The sequence below is a fragment of the Camelina sativa genome, chromosome 9 (assembly GCF_030686135.1).
Source record: "Camelina sativa cultivar CO46 ecotype springtype chromosome 9, ASM3068613v1".
Lineage (NCBI taxonomy): Eukaryota > Viridiplantae > Streptophyta > Magnoliopsida > Brassicales > Brassicaceae > Camelina > Camelina sativa.
In genome coordinates this window covers 37,786,849-37,804,958 of record NC_141888.1, presented here as the reverse complement: position 1 = coordinate 37,804,958, position 18,110 = coordinate 37,786,849, and the positions used below count along the sequence as shown (strand labels likewise).

The 18,110-nt window shown below is 39.4% G+C and overlaps 6 protein-coding genes and 1 pseudogene across 11 annotated transcripts; 5 read left to right on the top strand and 2 right to left on the bottom strand.

Annotated features, from left to right (window-relative positions):
* Positions 1-56: 56 nt before the first annotated feature.
* LOC104713570 (ubiquitin fusion degradation protein 1 B) lies at positions 57-2,717 on the bottom strand. Of its 3 annotated transcripts, none has more exons than XM_087463908.1 (10): positions 2,616-2,717; positions 2,074-2,134; positions 1,889-1,966; positions 1,728-1,752; positions 1,609-1,641; positions 1,395-1,516; positions 1,171-1,301; positions 775-995; positions 415-668; positions 57-328 (listed from the first exon to the last, which is right to left on the bottom strand). In XM_087463908.1, the coding sequence occupies exons 2-10, from the start codon at positions 2,074-2,076 to the stop codon at positions 230-232; spliced, it is 966 nt and encodes a 321-aa protein (XP_087320034.1). In that variant the 5' UTR covers positions 2,077-2,134; positions 2,616-2,717; the 3' UTR covers positions 57-229. The 3 variants fall into 3 exon arrangements, with proteins under 3 accessions (XP_087320034.1, XP_087320035.1, XP_087320033.1); XM_087463909.1 differs by having other exon boundaries at positions 2,460-2,687; XM_087463907.1 differs by lacking the exons at positions 2,074-2,134; positions 2,616-2,717 and having other exon boundaries at positions 1,889-1,972.
* A 124-nt stretch (positions 2,718-2,841) lies between these two features.
* Positions 2,842-4,905, top strand: LOC104713569 (NADP-dependent D-sorbitol-6-phosphate dehydrogenase). The gene is made up of 6 exons (XM_010430722.3): positions 2,842-3,047; positions 3,472-3,566; positions 3,668-3,785; positions 3,975-4,107; positions 4,195-4,414; positions 4,498-4,905. Exons 1-6 carry the CDS (start codon positions 2,915-2,917, stop codon positions 4,726-4,728), a joined length of 930 nt encoding a protein of 309 aa, XP_010429024.1. The 5' UTR covers positions 2,842-2,914; the 3' UTR covers positions 4,729-4,905.
* On the top strand, positions 4,888-6,892 carry LOC104713568 (protein BASIC PENTACYSTEINE4). The gene is made up of 3 exons (XM_010430721.3): positions 4,888-5,195; positions 5,713-5,793; positions 5,881-6,892. Exons 2-3 carry the CDS (start codon positions 5,725-5,727, stop codon positions 6,703-6,705), a joined length of 894 nt encoding a protein of 297 aa, XP_010429023.1. The 5' UTR covers positions 4,888-5,195; positions 5,713-5,724; the 3' UTR covers positions 6,706-6,892.
* An 82-nt stretch (positions 6,893-6,974) lies between these two features.
* LOC104713567 (uncharacterized) lies at positions 6,975-7,743 on the top strand. Its single transcript, XM_010430719.3, has one exon. The coding sequence runs from the start codon at positions 7,091-7,093 to the stop codon at positions 7,619-7,621; it is 531 nt and encodes a 176-aa protein (XP_010429021.1). The 5' UTR covers positions 6,975-7,090; the 3' UTR covers positions 7,622-7,743.
* Positions 7,744-8,685: 942 nt separating this feature from the next.
* On the top strand, positions 8,686-12,337 carry LOC147939242 (uncharacterized). Of its 4 annotated transcripts, none has more exons than XM_087463905.1 (6): positions 8,705-8,831; positions 9,062-10,749; positions 10,834-10,936; positions 11,035-11,167; positions 11,272-11,362; positions 11,586-12,337. In XM_087463905.1, exons 2-6 carry the CDS (start codon positions 9,063-9,065, stop codon positions 12,089-12,091), a joined length of 2,520 nt encoding a protein of 839 aa, XP_087320031.1. In that variant the 5' UTR covers positions 8,705-8,831; position 9,062; the 3' UTR covers positions 12,092-12,337. The 4 variants fall into 4 exon arrangements, with proteins under 4 accessions (XP_087320029.1, XP_087320030.1, XP_087320031.1 ...); XM_087463906.1 differs by having other exon boundaries at positions 11,278-11,362; positions 11,586-12,224; XM_087463903.1 differs by having other exon boundaries at positions 8,686-8,831; positions 9,062-10,936.
* A 7-nt stretch (positions 12,338-12,344) lies between these two features.
* LOC104713566 (bZIP transcription factor 30) lies at positions 12,345-15,314 on the top strand. The gene is made up of 5 exons (XM_010430718.3): positions 12,345-12,780; positions 12,881-14,045; positions 14,158-14,290; positions 14,364-14,448; positions 14,833-15,314. The coding sequence occupies exons 2-5, from the start codon at positions 12,898-12,900 to the stop codon at positions 15,054-15,056; spliced, it is 1,590 nt and encodes a 529-aa protein (XP_010429020.1). The 5' UTR covers positions 12,345-12,780; positions 12,881-12,897; the 3' UTR covers positions 15,057-15,314.
* Positions 15,315-16,911: 1,597 nt separating this feature from the next.
* Positions 16,912-17,685, bottom strand: LOC104713565 (protein SMALL AUXIN UP-REGULATED RNA 12 pseudogene; annotated as a pseudogene).
* Positions 17,686-18,110: the final 425 nt, after the last annotated feature.

The following is an 18,110-nucleotide window of genomic DNA, read 5'->3' as shown; positions in this document are numbered from 1 at the left end:
AAATTATGTGAATGACGTGCTCAGAATTATATCATGCAGTAAAGAATATATAGAAGAGCAGGGAACTGTATGAAATGCCATTGAATCTGATAAAGAAAACAAATCTAGTCAAGACAAGCAAGAGATTTATTAACTTATTTGTTTTCCTTTTAGTTCGAGGCACTAGTCTTTATAATACACAACATGAGGGGATCATAAATAAACTGAGCACACTCATTGTGTGAGTTGGTCAACCCCTCAATGAATACTTCTTCCCAGTGAAAGCTTGGAACTTAGGCTCTTCTTTCTTCTCCTGTTCTTCTTGCTTGGTCTCTTTTCCAGCTCCAACCTGAAAAAGGTCAATCATAGGCATTTGTCTCTCAGTTCCACTGCAATATCTGTTTTGCCATTAATCAAAAAAGTTTTTATAACTACCTTAGGAGGAGTAGCCTCTTTTGGAGCACGGTTGGCATTAGACCCAAACACAAGTTTTCCTTGGGCCTGTCGCGCAGCTTTCTCTGAGCTACTTGCTGCAGATGACTGTCCATTACCATTAGCAACAACAGGCTGTTTGTCTTTTGGGATAGAGGCAGGTGGTGGCTCATAGGCAAGAGGTCTCCCATCTAACCGTCTTCCAGATCCCGTGAAAGGATTGAACTTTGGTTCAGGTTCATCCACAACTTCCTCAGCTGCAAAAAAATTGGAAAAATAAGCACATGAAATCCAACAACTTGAAGCTAATAAATAGACTAATACGTAAATCCATCTTATGACTCCATGTCCATGAATACATACCTTTTGCCGGACCCTTTGCTGCAGCAGGTGCTGTGTGACGTTCAGGCTCCTTGTAGTCAAGGGGAGTTGCGAAATCAACCTCACAGTCTGTTTCTATGATGCTAATTCCGTTAGCAGGCTTAGTTTCAACTATATCTATAAAATATTTCTTGTTGTTGTATGGAACCATAATGCTATCCCCAGTGGTTAGGCAAGAGTAATTCCTCAAAGCAGTCTCCAAGCTGCAAGGTTCACTCATTCATCAGAAAGCCACAAGGAAATATAGATAACAAACAGAAACAGATGAAATCATCTAACTACGAGCCAGAAGACAAGAAGAACTTTAATACAATACATTCTCTAAGCAAAAACCAACATGAGGACTAATACGAGAGGGTCGAAATAAGATGGACTCACATGGCTTTCGGGTTGGATATCTCGAGAAAGTCTTGTGTGTGGGGCTGTAGTTTAACGTAAGTTCCTTTTGGAAGAGTGACATTTCTAACTCTCACCATGTCTCCTTCTTGCAGGAGCAAATTCTGCATCATCTGGATTAGATAAAAGTAGCACACAATTAGTCTGGTAAAGCTGCATGATCCCGAGAATGTCAACCGATAACCAAAAAGGAAGCTGATACGAACCCAATATGGCATGTAGATCATGCCTTCTTCTGCAATGAACTCAAGGACTCCACAGTGAGAAATACGTTCAATTCCAGCATTACGAAGCTCAAACAGCATTGGATAGTCAATATGCAAAGAAGCTGTAAAGTTTCCCCAATATTAGAGCTATGATATTTTCCCAAGTTTTAACATATTAAATCAAATACATAAGAGGAAACCAGTGGGAACATACCTAGACGATCAAGGGCTGATGGTGGCATTATAACTGAAAAAAGAATTAACATAAATCAAACTTCAAGCTTGAACAATATGGATAAAAACAAACAATGGCGTCTAGATAGAAAGACTTACTCTTGTCACCACTTTCAATTTGTGGCTGCAAGACGAAAAAAAAGGGAATAGAAATTAGAAACAAGAAAATAGAAATCAAGTATGCAGAATTCTGATTTTGAATCTGAAAATTGTCAAAGAATTCATCAAGTAGAACTAAAAGAAGAGAGCTGAAACCAAACCTTGTCAATAAAAGAAGCCGGATAGCAGTGATAGCTCTGCTCAAAGGTTGTTCCATGATAATGGTATCCATCGAAAAACTGCATCGTGTTAAGTTTTCCAAAGGTTTAGACAAAACAACAGGTAAGTGATTACTAAAACTAAAATTAATTGATTGGTTAAAAACAAAACCTTTGAAGACACTTACCATAGTATGTTTTTGGTGGTTGATAAAGAGAATAAGTTAACTGAGACAATCAACTGTCAACCTACCGCAAAAAGAAACGTCACACAACTCAAGTTAGAAGAAGAGATCCAAATCAGACAAGATATATAAAAATAAATATTAGGGTTTCAAATCATCATCAATCGTGGGCAACAATTCCAAGCAGCAAGGAACATCAAAGTCGGTGACTTTGACAAACTTTAATCAAAAAAAAAAAAAAAAACCCTAAGACTTCAATTTCGAATCTCAGAAGCGGAAAAAGCAAACCTAAAAAAAATTCGAAGAACCATCTCTACAACTCGTAAAAATCAAACCTTTTGAAACAAAACCAAGTAAGATCCTTGGAAACCTATTCCTCTACGACTCACCAGGAATCCCCAGGAGAGAAGAATCCAATCACAAATCCAAGAGTGAGATCGATAACAAACAAAACCAAAGCTTTACAAAATTGAGATTATCAGAGATTAAAGAAAACTCTTAAAAAAAAAACTACCGATTGAGCTACCCCGACCATTAAATTTTACCTGTGAGAGAGAGCTTATTCGATTCCGGACACAAACAAGTAAAGATGTGAACTTTGGTGTTGGTGGTGACCTGTGATTATGTTTCCTTGTATTGTATATATATACCATACGGTGCGTATTGAGTCTATGTCGACATAAACAATATTAGGCCTAATAAAATTAAAAAGCCCATTAGTTATGGTTGGCCCATTGGTGGCTTTTTAAATAAAACGTGTGCGTTACCAAATACACACAGTGAGAAACTCACAATCTGAGCAGATATTTACCCAATCAGGGAGGATTCAGGGAGAGAAGAAGAAATGGAGATAACACTGAACAGTGGCTTCAAGATGCCGATCGTCGGCTTAGGAGTATGGAGGATGGAGAAAGAAGGGATCCGAGACCTTATCATCAATGCTATCAAGATCGGCTATCGCCATCTCGACTGTGCTGGTAACTCTATCTCTCTCAGTCAGACCTAGACCTTTTGTGGTGGTTGCTTCGGGTTCGTTTGAAGATGTGAATTTATTGGGTTTGTTATAACTTGTCTAAAAGCTTAAAACTTTATTAGAAAAAAGTCTATGATTTGGGAGCTGAAGTGAATACTCTCTGTAGATCTTTATTTGCATTTGATGCTTACAGTATTTGGAATCATAGAATGATCTAAAGTTTTTGCTGTGTAGATGATTATTCTGTGATAGTTTTTTTAGTTGGTTACTTGTAATAGACATGGTTCATTTTTTTGCTTTTCGATTTTTTCTTGTGAGTTGCTTGGTAGGTTTCTATGTCTTATTTGGGAGCTTTATGAGTCCTTTTTTCATCCCTTTTGTTTATGCTAACATCTTTTGGCGTGTTCGTGTTCCATTGCATGCTGCAGCTGATTACAGGAACGAGACCGAAGTTGGTGAGGCTCTTACAGAAGCATTCAAGACTGGTCTGGTCAAGAGAGAGGATCTCTTCATTACAACCAAGGTCAAACGAAACCACATAGCTGTGATATATATATCTGTTTTTAGTTTGGATGATCAAAAAGTGAGAAAGCTCTGAGTTCTGAATCTTTCTTGGTTTTGCAGCTATGGAATTCAGACCACGGCCATGTTATTGAGGCGTGCAAAGACAGTCTCAAGAAACTTCAACTTGATTATCTCGACCTTTTCCTCGTTCACTTTCCCGTAGCAACGAAACACACTGGTGAGGCTTTTGCCTTATCCACGTTATTTAGTCTTGACTAAAGACCTTTGCATTTTGTTTTTATTACACATCCTCCTTATTCACTAGCCGAAATCAATTTTCCTGAAGTCTTTGGCAATTGGTACAAACAATATAATAAGCTGTAACATGTAAGCCGTCCCCTGTGGCCCTGTCTATATGTGCCTGCAGGAGTTGGAACAACCGATAGTGCTTTGGGTGATGATGGGGTATTGGACATAGATACAACAATCTCTCTGGAAACTACATGGCATGACATGGAAAAGCTTGTTTCTATGGGTTTGGTCCGCAGCATTGGAATCAGGTTCAACATTTCTCCACTATCTTAACAAGTCCTTTTGTTTTCCGAGCTAATTTCTGACTTTTGTTTTACCATTTTGGCTGTTTGCAGTAACTATGACGTTTTTCTAACGAGAGATTGCTTGGCTTACTCCAAGATCAAGCCTGCAGTGAATCAGATCGAGACACATCCTTACTTCCAACGTGATTCTCTTGTCAAATTCTGCCAGAAGCATGGGATTTGTGTTACCGCTCATACTCCTCTAGGAGGTGCCACAGCCAATGCCGAGTGGTTTGGAACCGTGTCATGTCTGGATGACCCAGTTCTCAAAGTAAGTCTCATCCTCCAAACCTTTGAAATAGTTAAACCTTTGGCAGATGATTAATATGGACTGGTATAATCTGAAATCCCTAGGGTGTTGCCGAGAAGTACAAAAAGACAGTGGCACAGGTAGTGCTGAGGTGGGGAATCCAGAGAAACACAGTGGTGATACCAAAGACATCGAAGCCTGGGAGATTGGATGAGAATTTCCAGGTGTTCGATTTCGAACTGTCGAAAGAAGACATGGAACTGATCAAGGCCATGGACAGGAAGTACCGTACGAACCAACCAGCCAAGTTTTGGGGCATCGATCTCTACGCTTGATCACACGCACACACTCTCTCACTCTCTCTATCTATCTATCTATATGAATAAAATGAAGCTGAAGAAGTAAGCCATTAGCTTGACTGCAATATTCTCAAATATTTTGTGAGCCTATCTATCATTATATAAAAACTCATGTCAAACAGATTATGATTTTTTAAGTCCCATTCGCATCTCTATGTTTTTTATTTATGCTAAATCCTCAATGAAAGAAAAAAAAATGAAAAACATTCAAAACGCACCACTGCACGGAGGAAATAAAAAGACGAGAATGACCTTGTTCTTTGTTCGCGTTCAGTGGTATTTGAGAGGAGGATATTTTGGTAAATTCGTGCTTCTTCTGCTTCGTCTTCAGACACCTCTCTCTCTCTCTCTCTCTCTCTCTCTCTCTCTCTTCAATTAGATAGATCCTTTCGTCTCGATCGATCAATACACCAGTGTTTCTTCCTCAGAAGCTCCACAAATTGGTAAGCTTTCGCGCCATTGTGTTCAATTTGATTTCGTTGTTAAATTAGTGTTCTTTCTCTAGGGTTTGTAATTTTTCAATTCAAGCTCTTCCTTCTTCTTTTGCTTATTTTGTTTTTTTGCTTGTAATAAGCTTCAGATTGATTCGACCTTGTTGTTGATCGTGGTCACCTAATACAATCTTGGGTTCTTATATACATATATATATATATATATATGGTAAATTGTTCATTGAAGTTCTGTATCTGACGAGTTTGTATTGATTTTGGTATTTATTATAATTCTGATTACAGAACCCTAACTGGGAAATCAACTATACAGATTTTGAATCCGAGAATCATAAATTAAGTTGAGAATTGTTTAGTTTTTGTTTTTTAATGGAATCTTGATTCTAGATGAGTGTGATGATTTAAGGTTTAGAAGAGTTCAGAGTAATTGTTTTTGAAATTTGGTTTCACTATATTGATGAATGTCCTCGACGACAAGCTTGAGAAGTTTTATTTTTTTCTCTTCTCTAAGATATACAAGAGGATGGAGAATGGTGGTCAGTATGATAATGGGAGGTTCAAACCCGATTACTTGAAAGGTGCACAATCTATGGTAAGCCATTATTGACTTTTTTTGGTGTTTTTGTTGGGTGTGGTTGTAGTAAGGCTAACAAGCAATGAATGTGTTTGTTTAACACAGTGGAATATGATGCCTCAGCATCAGATTAAGGAACAACATAATGCCTTGGTGATGAATAAGAAGATTATGTCCATCCTTGCTGAGAGGGATGCAGCTATACACGAAAGAAACCAAGCTGTCTCTGCCAAAAAAGAAGCAATTGCGGCCAGGGATGAAGCGCTTCAGCAACGTGACAAAGCTCTTTCTGAGAGAGATAAAGCCTTGATTGAGAGAGACAATGCTTATGCTGCGCTTCAACACCATGAGAATAGTCTCAACTTTGCTTTGTCCGGTGGCAAACGCGGTGACGACGGAGATGATTGTGTCGGTGTTGAACCCCACAAACTTACAGTCTTCCCGTTATCAGCTATCCCCCCCGAGGTGACGAGCACTACTACTAAGGTGGCCAAAAGGAAGAAGGAGAGCAAGCAGGGACAAGTAAAGATGAAAAAAGTTGGTGAAGATCTGAACCGTCGAGTTGCTGCTCCTGGAAAAAAATCTAGAAAAGATTGGGACAGCCTAGATGTCGGTTTAAATTTAGTCACTTTTGATGAGACGACAATGCCAGTACCGATGTGCACATGCACAGGCTCTGCACGTCAGTGTTACAAATGGGGAAACGGCGGCTGGCAATCATCTTGTTGCACAACCACCTTATCTGAGTATCCTTTACCACAGATGCCAAACAAGAGGCATTCTCGGATGGGCGGTAGGAAAATGAGCGGAAACGTCTTCTCGAGATTACTCAGCCGTTTAGCAGCAGAAGGGTATGACCTCTCTTGTCCTGTTGATCTTAAAGACTATTGGGCTAGACACGGGACAAACCGCTACATCACTATCAAGTAGCCTATATATATGATTTACATAAGCCAAGTATGTTTCTCTCTTTTTCTTTCTTATTTAAGGTTAGGTGTTGTCCTTCGTCTCTATTGTTCATAGTTCGTTGTTGTGTATGTTACAATATTATTATGTTAACTATCTTTTGAATGGGCAAAAATGGTTTGGCATAAGGAAATATATTTTGACTTTAAAATTTAAATCTTAAACAGTTAGGATTACGAAATCTTTTGACCCCGTTTTATTAACAGTGTGACTCAGTGAGAGAGAATACCTCAAAGTTCTCAACAGCTTTAACGTTGAAAACTCATATCAGTGATTTGGTCATTCATTTACACTATTTAGTCTTACATTTTTACGGAGAAAAAAAAGAAGAAAAACAAAAAATCAAAGCATGAACAAAGTGCCGGAGAATGTCACAGTGGAAACCCAGTCGCACCAAAAGCCATCAAAGATGCGTTGGCTCGCCGCCTCCAGAGCATTCTTGCAAATTCCAAATCCGGCGATTGTCAAAGTTTTCGTCCTAAGCAGCTTGACTACCTTCACCTCAGGAATTGCCTTAGTCATTGAATGGATCTGTCACGGAAAGAGCCACAGCGGATTCGGGTGGATCATCTACTATGCGTTGTTCTTGATGTGTCTTCCTCTTCTCATCTTGATCGGTTTTCATATCCTCATGGCGATCTCTTCTTCTAGCCGTAGCTCAAAAGTTCAGATTGTAGATACAGCTTCAAGCAAAGAGCCGTGCGTTGTGCAGCAGAATCAGTGTACCGTGACGAATATTCAACAAACTGAAGAAACGGAGAAAAACAGTTGCCGAAGTTTAGCCGTTGTGGTGCCTTCGGATAACGAGAAGATGCCGAGGATTAAACGCGCCGTGTCATTCCCGTCGCGTGGCGAAGTAAGTTCATGTCGTACTCGCTAGCAAAACAAAGTACACTAGATGTGGTTTTAGTAATCAAGAACCTAATAATCTCTTTGTGATATGTTCTTGAGCATTCTTTTTTTTTTTCATTGATCCAACGATAATGATTTCAGAAATTCAAATTACATTTCTTTTTTTTTCCTCTTCTTTCATATGATAGATAATTCCACGTATTACAACGATTCATCGAAGAATACTCAAATATGTACTGAGTCAACGTCATTATCGGTTTAACTACCAAACTTGAAACTCCCCACAAAGTTTCATTTTCTTATATATAAATGGATAAAGATATGTTTTGGAACGTGCACTTTCAGCAAGGAAGTCCTCTTATTCATTTCTCCACCTAAGCGCTAGCTCGTAGTCCGGACTTCTATAGTTCACTAGACACAACAGTTCTCACTTGTGTCATACACCTGTGTCGGGCCTTTTGGTTGTGTTTTGTTTTACACTTCCAAACAGGGACCCATTTATCCCTTTACCGAACATGATTGCTACATTGTACTTTGTGTTCATGGCCCAAATGAGAATTTTTTAAAAATTTATCTGAGCTGTACAAAGCTTTTTTATAGAACCAATCACAAAAAGAAAACCGAAGAGACAAAAGTAGTAAAATGACTTTAAAGTGATTTACCCAAAATAGGTGCTATGCAATTGGTCTAGGATAGAGTATTACTTTTTGAAGTGATTTACCCCAAATTTAATAATATTTTGCCCAAATGTGGTATATATCATTTATAGAGAAATTGTGGACCTTTTTTTTTGTTGAGTAGCAGCGTGAGCTTTGTGCAAATCATTATATACATTAACTGTTAAAGACCAAAAATAGATTTTGCTATACATAAAATATTATGAATTAACTGAATAACGACAATTAATTAATGTGTGCTCGACAAATGTGGCCCATAAAAATCCAAATTAGCTTAAAATTAAAAGGTATCTCTTAATTAGTGAAGATTAATATATGGACATAAAAGAGTGAGACTTTATATTTTATAGAAGAAAAATATAAAAAGTTAAAAAAACAAATAAAATAATCATAAAACTTAAAAAAAAATGGCATATGGTGAAAAACATGGGAATCTTTGTCGTAACCAGGTCGTTACCACTATAAAAGGAGGCTTCGTGCAATCTATCAAATCCAGACAACACCAATCATATCCACAAAGGTTCTTTTTATCAACTGTCCTAGTCCATTGTTGCAGCTCAGGTCTTTTACTCTCTCTACTCTTTTTATTTCTTACTCAAAAGTTTCAATCTTTTGTCTCTCTTACCCATAATCTGAAAATCTCGACTGAGAAACAGAGATCTTTGATTAGCTTTGAACTATTAACTTTTTATTTTTTTCCCAATTTTATGGATTTGTTTTTTTGTTTGATATATCATCTGTAAGAAAAAAACGAGTGACGTGTATCTTTCCGTTGTCCAAATCTTTTGAAGGATGGATGAACAAGGCGATATGAGTCCTTTCAACATCCAATACTACCAGAATCTACTTAGCAATGATGACGTGTCACCTGTTTCGCCTGTGTCACCTGTTTCGCCGTATTCTCAGGTCCCCCCACTGACCCGTTACCCAGCCGGGTCGCCGCACTTCAGCCCCGGACCAAGGAGTACTCAGCCGTTGACTACCTTCTCCTACATGCCCCAGATGAGTCCTTCATCAACGTCGTTCCATACTTCATTGGCACAAGTGCACCGGTCTTCTCCATCTTCGTCCCGTCCGCCGGTGCGTCCTTCTCAGTCGTCTTCCTCTCTTCCGGTGGGTCCTTCTCGGTCGTTGTTCCATCGTGATTCTTTTAACCATTCCAACCCTGGACCACGGTCGGTGATGCAGCCGGCGCCTGTTCTCTCGTCCTTTCAACCGTCGCCTGTCTACTACTCATGTCCGCCTGCGCCTGTGTTCTCGTCCCAACAGCTGTCGCCTGACGTCTACTACTCATGTCCACAGTTGACTGATCAGCCTTCGCCTGTGTTCTCGTCCCAACAGCCGTCGCCTGTCTACTACTCAGGTCCGCTGATGACTCAGCCGGAGCCTTTGTTCTCGTCCTTACCGCCTTCGCTTATGTATTCATCATTTACGCCGGGGACTCAACCGGCGCCTGTCTACTCATCTTATTCGCAGGTGACCCAACCGGCGCTTGGCTACTCCACATTTACGCCGATTGATCCGGCGCCTGTCAACTCATCTTTTACGCCGGTGACTCAGCCTGCGCCGGAAAACTCCTCATTTACGTTGGTGACTCAGCCTACTACGGACAACTCCTCATTTATGTCGGTGACTCAGCCTACTCTGGACAACTCCTCATTTATGCCGGTGACTCAGCATGAGCCGGACAACTCCTCATTTACGCCGGCGACTCAGTTTGAGCCGGGAAACTCCTCATTTACGCCGGTGACTCAGCTTGAGCCGGAAAACTCCTCATTTGTGCCGGTAACTCAGCCTGAGCCGGACAACTCCTCATTTACGCCGGTGACCGAGCTCTCTTCCTCACCGGCGCCTGTGTCCTTACCGTCGTTGCCTGTCTGCTCCTCGGTGCCGTCGGTTACCCATTCTCCGTCTTTATCCCTTAGTAAGCCGCCGAGATACCCTACCTCTCCGTCAGCACAAGTGCAGAAGAAAGGCTCTTCTTCCAATGGGTTCAACCAAAACCCTTTTCCTTTTCAGCCGGCGCCTGTGTCCTCGTCCTTACCGCCATCGTCTGTCTACTCCTCGTTGCCGCCTTCTTCCGCTTGGTCTAACCGTAAACCTCCTCGGGTTCCGGTCAAGGCGTCTACTAACTCCATGAGTGCATCCGGCAGCAATACGCAGCCACGGAGAAAGTCTCATAAACGGACCGACAGTGGAATCCTTAGTAGGATCAATTCAAGGATCCCTCCGCGGCAACCAGATCTTATGAAGGAAGGCGCTGTAGAGTGGACATATGATAACAACGGCAGCAATGAGTTTATGATTCTGGATAACACTAATCATAATAATAATGCTAGCGGTAGTGGTAGTGAGAATAATAATGTCAATGAGGTGATGATGATAACTGGTAGCCATTCGGAGGGTGGAAGCAATGCTAATGAGAACAGGTTTAAGACTGGACCGACTACTTCGGGTTTGGGTGTGAAGAGAAAAGCAGGCAAAGACATTGATCCTTTCTACCAGCGTGTTCCAAAGGGTGGTTGTTTCAATGACATGATAAAGAAATCTCCGTCTCTTTCAGGGAATCTTCCGGTTCCTGGAAAACGCCAGCATACTTCTTCTGGAATTAGGATCGCCGACGACATCAGTGAGGTTGAAACTCCTGAAGCTAAGAAAATGAGAAGGTAACCAATGTTTTTTTTTTTTTTTTTTTTTTTGATGAACACATATATATATGATGGTTTTGTGATATATTTCCATATTGTGGATATGCTCTTTTTAGAATCTTGGCAAACCGAGCGTCAGCTGCACGTTCAAAGAAGAGGAAGGACTTACAGATACTTAATATGGTAAACAAACTAAAGGCTCTCGAAAGCCAACATGATACAGTGTCTCGTACAGTTGCGGATTTGGAGGTGATCGATCGATCGAGACATATATATATCACATTAACAACCATCTATTTTGTCATATCTAAGTGGTTCCTATAAGAATTTATGTGCTGTTTTTGTTGCATAAGCTGCAGAAAAACAACATGATAATGACGTACGAGAATAAGGAAATGAAGATTCAAGCTTTCTACAGGGAGAGAGAGGAACAATTTCGTGATGGTACGTCATCTTCATTTTTTAAAAATTAATATCGATGCTTCAACCACTTAATTCTTTCTGCAATATATCTATAATAAATGTTATGAATTTCCATATGCATATAGATTCTTGGATGAGATTATTGTCTTAGCCCTGGCCACCTTTTTATAAAACTGTGGAGATATTGGAATTTCCGTTTCCTATGTTGTCACTGCTGGCTTGACTGAACAATAATTGTGTGCAGAAATCTCAAAGCTGAAGGCGGCATTAGCCTTGCACGAACAAGCTAGTGTAGACGAAGACGCTCAACGGCTAAAGGAGCCATTAGCCTCGAACGGAGAAGCTAGTGTAGACGACACTCAACGGCGGCTAAAGGAGGCATTAGCCGTGAACGAACAGTTGTGTGCTGAAATCAAGCTGCTGAAGTTGGCAGCAGGCGAGACGTTGTATCAGCAGGTGAAGCCAAACGAGGCCCAAGTCGAGGGATCAAACATGCAGCAGCCACAGGACCAAAACATGAAGCAGCCACTGGACCAAAACATACAGCAGCCACAGGACCAAAACATGAAGCAGCCACAGGACCAAAACATGGAGCAGCCGCAGGACCAAAACATACAGCAGCCGCAAGACCAAAACATGCAGCAGCTACAGGACCAAAACATGTTCCAGCAAGTCAACATCAACCAGTTCAATCAGTTCAACGAGTTCAATCAGCAGCAGTCAAACTTTGGTTTGGATGGACAGACCTAAAGAAGTTGAGGTGGCTTTGACAAAACCCTATATCATCATCTTTAATTTACCAAAAAAAAAAAAAAAAAAATCCTATATCATCGGATCAAAGATATGAAGTTCTAGTTTTCTTAAAAATTTTAATGTTAATTGATATGTTTAGGGGTCATGTTGAGAGTAACAAATCTATCTCACTAGAGAGTAATAGAGATGATTGTAACCGTGGTGTGAGGTGAGGGTTGAGACAAATAAAGTGACCTTTGTCAATTTCTCTGTTTTGTTTTATCCAGTTCTCTCTGTTTCAAATAAAGCTGAATCCTTTTTAATTTATAAAAAAAAAATTATAATGTTATCCAATTTATTTTATAGTATGAAAGTAAATCATATAGTACAGTAGTATTATGATATAAAAATAGACGAAAGTAGTCTTCTCGGATGTTCCTTTTTTCCGACCAGTCGATGATGATTGCTTTGGTCAACGTTTCCAAAGAGTCTTGTTCTTTTACTTCCTTATTTGCGCCATTGATTTTGGTGTAAGAAAGAAAGAAAGAAATATACAGAGAGAGAGAGAGATACCCTTCTTTCTTTAGTCTTTTACTCCTTTGCAGCTCGATTTCTTTCCTTTTATCTCCTTCGATTCTTGGCTATATATCAATTCAATCTTTTTTGCTTCAAAGACTCCATTTTTACAAGTCTCCAAAGCTCCAAAGGTTCGACCTTTATAATCTTATTAGGGTTTTTGATTTGATTCTCTAAAGTTTGTGTCTTTTTTACATTATAATCGAATCTGTTTGTTTGTGTTTTTGTCAGAAATCGAAAGAAAGTAAATGATGGATGGTGCTGGTGTTGGTGGTGATACAGATACCAATATGGTGCAGAGAGTGAATTCATCTTCTGGTTCTGGTACATCGTCGTCTTCATCGATCCCTAAACAGAGAAAGCCTAATCTTCTTCACTTGAATCCTGCTCTTCTCCGCCCTCAGCAGCACCACCACTTCCGTCAGCCTTTCTCCGGACCTCCTCCGCTTCCCATTCCTCCTGTCTCTCCTTACTCTCAGATCCCCGCGACTTTGCAACTTAAGCATTCTCGCTCTCTGTCTCAGCCTTCCTCTTACTTCTCCTTTGATTCGTTCCCGCCGTTCATGAACCCTTCTCCCCCGCCGGTTTCTGTGTCGGTGGAGGAGATAACCGGTGCCGGGTTCACTCCGTCGCAGCTGCCTCCGTCGCCGTTCACGGTGTGTCATTCTTCTAGCTCTAGGAATGTTGGAGATGGGGAGAATCTGCCGCCGAGGAAGTCTCATAGGCGTGCGAATAGTGATGTTACTTTTGGGTTTAGTTCAACGGTGGCTCAGAATCAAAAGTCTCCACCTTTGGTTCCTTCCAGGTCTTTGGAGAGATCCATCTCTGGTGGTGATGTTTCAGATCGGTCCAATTTGGTGAAGGAAGAACCAAGAGAAGGCTTCTTCAAGGCAAGAGAAGCAGCAGCTATGGATGATGTTTTCACGGCTTACATGAATCTTGATAACATTGATGTCTTGAATTCGTTTGGCGGTGAAGATGGGAACAATGGTAATGAGAATGTGGAGGAGATGGAGAGTAGCGGGACGAAGAAGACGAGTCAGGGGGGAAGTAGTAGTGATTCTGAAGGAGAAAGCAGTGCGAGTGGGAATGTGAGAGCTGCGGTGAGTTCTTCTTCAGGGGTGAAGAGAAGAGCTGGTGGAGACATTGAAACGACTACTAGACATAACCGGAGTGTTTCTATGGATAGTAGTCTCATGGAGAAGTTGAGTTTTGCTGATGAAAAGCTTCCACCTTCATCCGCTAAAGTTTCTCCAACCAATTCAGCTGAAGGGAATTCAAGTGCTTACAGTGTCGAATTTGGAAACGGTGAGTTTACTGCAGCTGAAATGAAGAAGATTGCAGCTGATGAGAAACTCGCTGAGATTGTTATGGCTGACCCTAAGCGTGTGAAAAGGTACTAGAAATAGTGGTGCTTCATTAAACGTTTTGGAGTTGTTGTTGTTGTTGTTGTTTATTTGTTGTTGTTGTTGTTGTGACATGAGTGATTGATTTAACCATTTCATTAGAATCTTGGCGAATCGTGTGTCTGCTGCACGCTCAAAGGAGCGGAAGACGCGATATATGGCAGAGTTAGAACACAAGGTGCAGACTCTTCAGACGGAAGCCACTACCCTATCGGCTCAGCTCACGCATTTGCAGGTGAGTAAAGGCAACACAAACTTTCCTGTTTGAATAAGTCAGTAGTCTTATATTGTTTCCTTTGTGTGTTCAGAGAGATTCAATGGGGTTGACGAACCAGAACAGTGAGCTGAAGTTTCGTCTTCAAGCTATGGAGCAGCAGGCACAACTCCGCGATGGTACGCACATTATATCATCAAACTTCTTTATTCTCTGTATTAGGGTGGTTGAGTCTCATTAGGGTTGTTTTGTATTCGAACTCTATGGAACCAAGTCAGTATCATGTCCTTCACCAAATTGTTAGTTTTCGGGTTTCCGCAGCCCTAAGTAGGAACAATGTTTTTTTTGTCTATGTATGGAAAACCTTGACTTCGTCCTTGGAAAATTAGCTCTTGGCCCTAAGTTTTTGTTTATCCTTGAGGCTCAATATATATGTCTTGTTTCATTCACTCTATGAAAAGCTTTGATCTTTCTTTCAAGAGTCGAGCTACTACATTTATTGATCCTTAGTTCATCTCTCAGTTGTCCTAGAGAGGTAACGTTACATTTTCCTTGTTTGACAGCTTTGTCTGAGAAACTGACTGAAGAAGTCCAGCGCTTGAAACGGGTGATTGGGGAGCTGAACCGCAGGCAAAGTGGCAGCAGCGAATCTAACATATCAAGGACGTCACTAAACCCAGAGATGTTTCAGCAGCTTAGCATCAGCCAGTTACAACACCAGCAGATGCATCATCATTCCAATCAGAATAATAGCACCATGAATGCAAAGCATACTTCAAACGAATAGGGTAAGTAGTGCAACCTGCAGCTTCAAGTTACATATATGACAATAAACTTATGTGCAGAGTCTGTTTTGGGAATTTCATAGAACATGTCCGGGAAATTGGATTGTAATTTCCTGAAACATATACATATATATGTATAGTGGTCATATATATGGAGGCTCTCTTCCTGGACTAAGTGTTATTCTTCTGTTGTCAGTTAGGGTTTTGTTTCCCTTTGGATTTTGGATTTTGGATTTCTATGAGACAGACAGTTGTTTAAAGGTTTCTAGATATTACTGAATCTAATCTTATATTTGATCTACCAACAGAATCAAACGATTTGAAACTAAACTGATTCTCTTGCTTAGACCACTCTCCGGCTTCATATCCTCTTTTGTCTTTGAACATGATCTTTTATATCCTTTGCCTGAAAAAAGAATGTGAGTGTTAATATTGATACTACGGGAGGTGATGGCTTACACAAAAGAGATTTAGAAAAGAGTGTCAGGCCGGCCACAACACCAAGCTAATACAAATTGTGAAATGATTGAAGTCTAGGTTTACAATGATGAAGAAGCTCAACAGTAAGTAAGAACATGCCGAATTGACCATCATTGAAGAGCAACAATAACAGCAAACAAATGTGTGAGATGTATATAAGATTATATACGCACATATATGTTAAATTCAAACATTATACCATGATAGTAACATACGTCTATAATATTATTAATATACATCTGCTTTTCATTAGAAGTGATATTGTCCGAACAACTTTACATTTGTCAAACTATGCAAACTGTTTCTTATTTTTAGCAAAACTAGTAAAATCTACCAACACTCTACGCTCTGTTATTTTTGGTTCTGTATTTTTGGCTCCTAAAACAGGTTTTAAGTGCTATATGCAGCTCAGAACAATGGATGTAAAACAGTTATTTTTGTTTTGAATATAAATTAACATTTTATTCAAAAAAAAAAAAAAAACTAGTAAAATCTCACTTTTTGGCTAAATCACGAAATTATGTAATCTAAAGCCAACAAGATTTGGATATAGATATTCAAATCCATTTAGATACAAACTAAGATACTTAATAACGTTGTCAAAAAAAAAAAAACTAAGATACTTAATAGAGGAGTATCCCAGTAACAACTTGTATAGGAAGGTGCACCTTCAAAGGAAAATAAAATAAAATTAACTCACAAAAACACAAACAAGAAACAAAAAATAAAAAACGTGTACGGAAGGGGACGAAAACGATAGATTCTGCAGATTTATTTGGTAGCTACATCCATCTTTGTCCCTATCTACAGCTTTTCTTCTGGTCCGTTCATATTCCAATTTCATCATTATATGTTTTTTTTGTTATATTAGCCAATATTAATTCCTGAGAGATAGATTGAAAAAAAAGAAGTATGTGCACGTAATCATGCAGACCAGTTGCTATCCTATACAAACACCATTTGTGGCTAGTAGCTAAGTGCATATGAGAGTGTATCGATGCTAAGTGCATTGAATTATATAGTTTTGATATATACTGAATTTGTCGATATAACTATGTAGTGATAGATGCACCAAGTACTTACTAGCTAGAGACAATGTTTTGCTTCACCTACGTCTTCTTAATATTTTGCTTTCTCACTTCGAGACAATAAAATTTAAAACTCTTTGTTCATTATTTCAAATGGTCCCATATGTTATCACCTATTGGTAATATTAATTAGAGTCTATCGATAAAAGGAAGCATTCCAAGTTTTGTAGTAAATGCTTATGTATACTTACTTTTGCAAAATAAAGATTTTCTTGATTGGCTCCAATTGGAGGTTGAAAAAGATATTTGATCGATAAATTTATTTCATTGAACAAGAATAAGAACTAGCTAGTATTAACAATATCTACTATAATTCTTATTAGCCCAAGCCATCACTCCGATTTATTACAGCTTGCGGAAAATAAATTAGGTTTACATCTCAAACCCTTGAATGCGAAACAAACATATATAGGGCGCTACACTTAGGATTTAACAAACTAAAACCCATGTTTGACATAATCCACACACTAATAGGGTCATTTTACGCGGATCATCATAGGTTTATAGTTCGGAAAAACACTTTGGATACAATTTTCATCCAAAGGTAACTAAAAAGCTTGATTTATATTATAAGTAAAAAAAAAAATAAGCTCTCTCTCTTTCTCTCACCCTCTTAACATCCAATCATGGATGTTAGAGAGCGGAAAACAACTTCTTCACAAGGAATAGTGAGTCCCATGTCATGATTGAACCCAAACTCTTCCTCTGCCTGTTGAAGCAAACTCTTGAACTTGGGATGATTCAAGAAGGAAATGGGTACGATGTAACGGCTCCTCTTTTCGCCTACATAGACGGCAAAATGACCCTTTGGTACGTCAACAGGCAGGCCATCCTCGTCATAGCATTGATTCTTGGCCAAGCTCGAGCACCTCTTGAGGATTTGCTTCAGCATTGCCGTTTGTGCTAGCTTTGAAGATCTCTTAATCGCCATGGCGCTAGCTAGTTATTTGTTTCTTGAGAGAAGAAGAAGAAGAAGTTGAGGTGTAGATGGCGGAGAGATGGTGAAAGGGTTATTTATGGCGGAGAATGAGGATGCTAGCTTACACCAATATTTCAATTTCTTCATTATTCAAAAATATCAGATTTAGATGGATTCGTCTACTAGTGATGGAAAAAAAAACTATAGAGTAATGTCGTTAACTCAAATAGTCAAGAATTTAGTTAATTTTTTTCATGGATGATACTATGTTTTAGACCTTATGTGTTTTGTTTTATTGATTTATTTACTAAACACTTTTTGACATATGATTAGATCCTACGAAAACCACACTAAACATTGGTCAAATAACTTAAAACTCTTTTCAAAAAATATGGATATTGCCGTTTAAGACGACCATCTTTTTAAAACCCTAATAAAGAATGGTCTACCCCGCAATAAAATTTCAACAAACTCATCAATTATTTGAGAGTAAATAATGATACTATCATTCTAGTTTTTAAAGATTCATATTGCGTATATCATCAATCAACTAATTTTGGTCCTCCCCT